This window comes from Myotis brandtii, unplaced genomic scaffold, assembly GCF_000412655.1.
Source record: "Myotis brandtii unplaced genomic scaffold, ASM41265v1 Scaffold36405, whole genome shotgun sequence".
Lineage (NCBI taxonomy): Eukaryota > Metazoa > Chordata > Mammalia > Chiroptera > Vespertilionidae > Myotis > Myotis brandtii.
In genome coordinates, this window is record NW_005340671.1 from 1 (window position 1) to 1,087 (window position 1,087).

General features: G+C 62.4%; 1 protein-coding gene across 1 annotated transcript; it reads left to right on the plus strand.

Annotated features, from left to right (window-relative positions):
* Positions 1–55: 55 nt before the first annotated feature.
* Positions 56–1,081, plus strand: LOC102257533 (sorting nexin-8; the record flags this gene model as incomplete). Its single annotated transcript, XM_005853080.2, has 2 exons — positions 56–438; positions 945–1,081. Coding segments are annotated over exons 1-2 (496 nt in total), but the record flags the coding sequence as incomplete, so codon positions are not given.
* Positions 1,082–1,087: the final 6 nt, after the last annotated feature.

A 1,087-nucleotide genomic window follows, 5' to 3' on the forward strand; every position in this document is an offset into this window, starting at 1 on the left:
GCCACGTGTACTGGTGTGTGCCATGTGCTGTGTGTGCCATGTGTGCTATGTACTCTGTGTGCCGTGTACTGTGTGTGCCATGTGTGCTGTGTGTGCTGTGTGCTGTGTGTGCCATGTCTGCGACGATGTTTGTTTCTCTTACCCACGCTGGGGTGCAGGGCCCTGGGCTGGTCCCCACGCAACCTGGATTTGGGAGCCCGTGTCCTCTGGGTCTCCTGTGCTGAGAGGCATACACGTGTGGCGGTTCATGGTCACAGCTCCCCTCTCCTCCCGCCAGGACTTCCTCCCCGCCGACATCCAGACGCAGTTCGCGGTCAGCCGGGAGCTGATCCGGAGCATCTACAACAGCTTCTACAAGCTCCGAGACCGGGCCGAGCGGATGGCGGCCAGGGCCATCGACAACGCTGCCGACCTCCTCATCTTCGGGAAGGAACTGAGGCAGGTGGCCCAGAGGCTCTCGGGGCCCGGGTGGGAGGGGCCTTAGGCTTTGGTGCTGGGCTAATGCATTTCTCATAAGACCCTGTTCTGACCTGTCCTACTTCTGAAGGGAGGGAGGGGGTGTACATGGGGTTCACCCCTAGAAGGAGAGGTGGAGAGTTTAGGCAGATACTTGGATTTCCACACACGGCGCTTGCCGGCTCCTCATAGGCCATTTCCCTGCTGTCAGGATTAGACCTCAGATTGGTTTGACTTTGAGAAGGACATGGCGGCTGTGGCTGGCCCCCCACCACCCCCCCAGAGGACTTCCCTGGACTTCGCCCTCCACGGTTCTGGGCTGAGGTCCTTCCTCCCCGCAGCCTCCAGGCGTCCCGTGGCCGCTGAGCAGCGAGGGTCCCGGTCAGAGACGTGCGGGGACCCCATGACGTGTTGGGCGGAGGCCGGTGTCAGCTTGGACTGCCGGCAGCTTCCGGGCCCTGAGTGTCTCCTGTTGCGTTTTCCTTCAGCGCTTTAGGGTCCGACACGACCCCGCTCCCCTCCTGGGCCGCTCTGAACAGTAGCACGTGGGGGTCCCTGAAGCAGGCGCTGAAGGGCCTGTCCGTGGAGTTCGCTGTGCTCGCAGACAAGGCCGCACAGCAGGTGAGCGATG